Source organism: Octopus sinensis, linkage group LG23 (assembly GCF_006345805.1).
Source record: "Octopus sinensis linkage group LG23, ASM634580v1, whole genome shotgun sequence".
NCBI classification, from domain to species: domain Eukaryota; kingdom Metazoa; phylum Mollusca; class Cephalopoda; order Octopoda; family Octopodidae; genus Octopus; species Octopus sinensis.
The window spans coordinates 4,123,675-4,125,223 of NC_043019.1; the positions used below are offsets into that span (position 1 = coordinate 4,123,675).

General features: G+C 34.5%; 1 protein-coding gene across 2 annotated transcripts in view; it reads right to left on the reverse strand.

Annotated features, from left to right (window-relative positions):
- Nucleotides 1–362: 362 nt before the first annotated feature.
- LOC115223560 overlaps nucleotides 363–1,549 on the reverse strand; it is a 30,411-nt gene continuing 29,224 nt past the window's right edge. The window contains exon 11 of one of the 2 annotated variants that reach the window (XM_036512380.1): nucleotides 363–684. In XM_036512380.1, the coding sequence (XP_036368273.1) occupies nucleotides 367–684 (318 nt within the window). In that variant the 3' untranslated portion in view covers nucleotides 363–366. Of the gene's footprint in view, nucleotides 685–916; nucleotides 1,243–1,549 lie in introns of those variants that run through there. The other variant, XM_029794197.2, reaches the window with a different exon arrangement.

Below are 1,549 nucleotides of genomic sequence, written 5' to 3' on the forward strand. Positions count from 1 at the left end.
CTTTTTCTCGAGTATTTATTTACTATTTTTCGTTTTGGGATTTGGTTTGCAGGAGTCTTTATATGAGTTCGTGTGTTGAAGCATATTCTATTGTGTCTGGGGAGAGTCATTTTCTTTTTGTGCCTTATTAAGTAACACACTCACCGGTAAAATTTCCACGGTTTTCTTATTTTTATTGTCCTAAAATTGTCGTTGCGTCTTGCAACCTTTTTAATAGTTTTATTTATTATTCTTTAACAAGAACAGCTTCGAAGTCTCGGATTGCTTATCCTTCATCAGACTGTGATATGTTTGAGTTCATCTATTAAACTGCCCACAGCTATAATGTAGTAATCATACCAAAAATGTAAAATCATAAACCATTCTTTATTCTACAATCTTTAATCGTTGTTGAATATCGATTTCATATAAATTAGATCGCCGTCCGCAAAGTTTATGAATATAATTCTCTTGAGAGCAATTAAAATAAAGCATGAAACTTTTGCAATGATGACAAAGAACAGGGATTGAGTCCATGAGTCCAGCCCGTTCTTCCTTTTGGTTGAGTTTATCTACCAGGAGTATTTTCAAGGACTGGTACTTGCCAATAGCATTGGAATATCGTAGCTTCTGTTTCTCATTTACACTTCGTTTATGTAGTTGTCTTATTTCGTTCAAAAGATTCTCCAAATGAAACAGCTGGTTCTAGAAATAAAAAGAAAGTGAAATTAAACAATATATATATATATATATATATATATATATATATATATATTATCTTCATCATCATCATTTAACGTCCGTTTCCCATGCTGGCATGGGTTGGACGGTTTGACTGAGGACTGGCAACCCTGTAGGATGCACCTGGCTCCAATCTGATCTGGTAAAGTTTCTACAGCAGGATGACATTCCTAATGCTAACCACTCTGAGAGTGTAATTCTTTATTCTACAATCTTTAATCGTTGTTGAATGTCGATTTCATATAAATTAGATCGCAGTCCGCAAAGTTTATGAATATAATTCTCTTGAGAACAATTCAAATACTGCCTGAAGGTCTTGCAATGATTACAAAGAACAGGGATTGAGTCTATGAGGAGTCCAGCCCGTTCTTCATTTTGGTTGAGTTTATCTACCAGGAGTATTTTCAAGGAGTGGTACTTAGCAATAGCATCGGCATATCGTTGCTTCTGTTTCTCATTTACTTTTTGTTTCAATAGTTGTCTTAGATGGTTCAAAATATTCTTCATATGAATCAGCTGGTTCTAGAAATAAAAATGAAGTGAAATTAAGCCACATATGTATATATATATATGAGGATAATATCGATCCCATCAAGTGGCCAACATGGGAATAAATGCCATAGAAAGGTAAAAATTATTTAAAACTATAAATTAGGGTATCTGAGAGATGGCACCATGCTGAAATAGCAGTCCAAACCGTGGCTCAAAAGCCACAGCGCTAGGAGAGAAGACAGAGAGACAAAATTATCTAGAAAAAAAAGATTTTTCTGGATAATTGAAGATCCTGGATTTCTGACTTTGCATGAGAAGCTCTGCCTTCTTCAGTTGA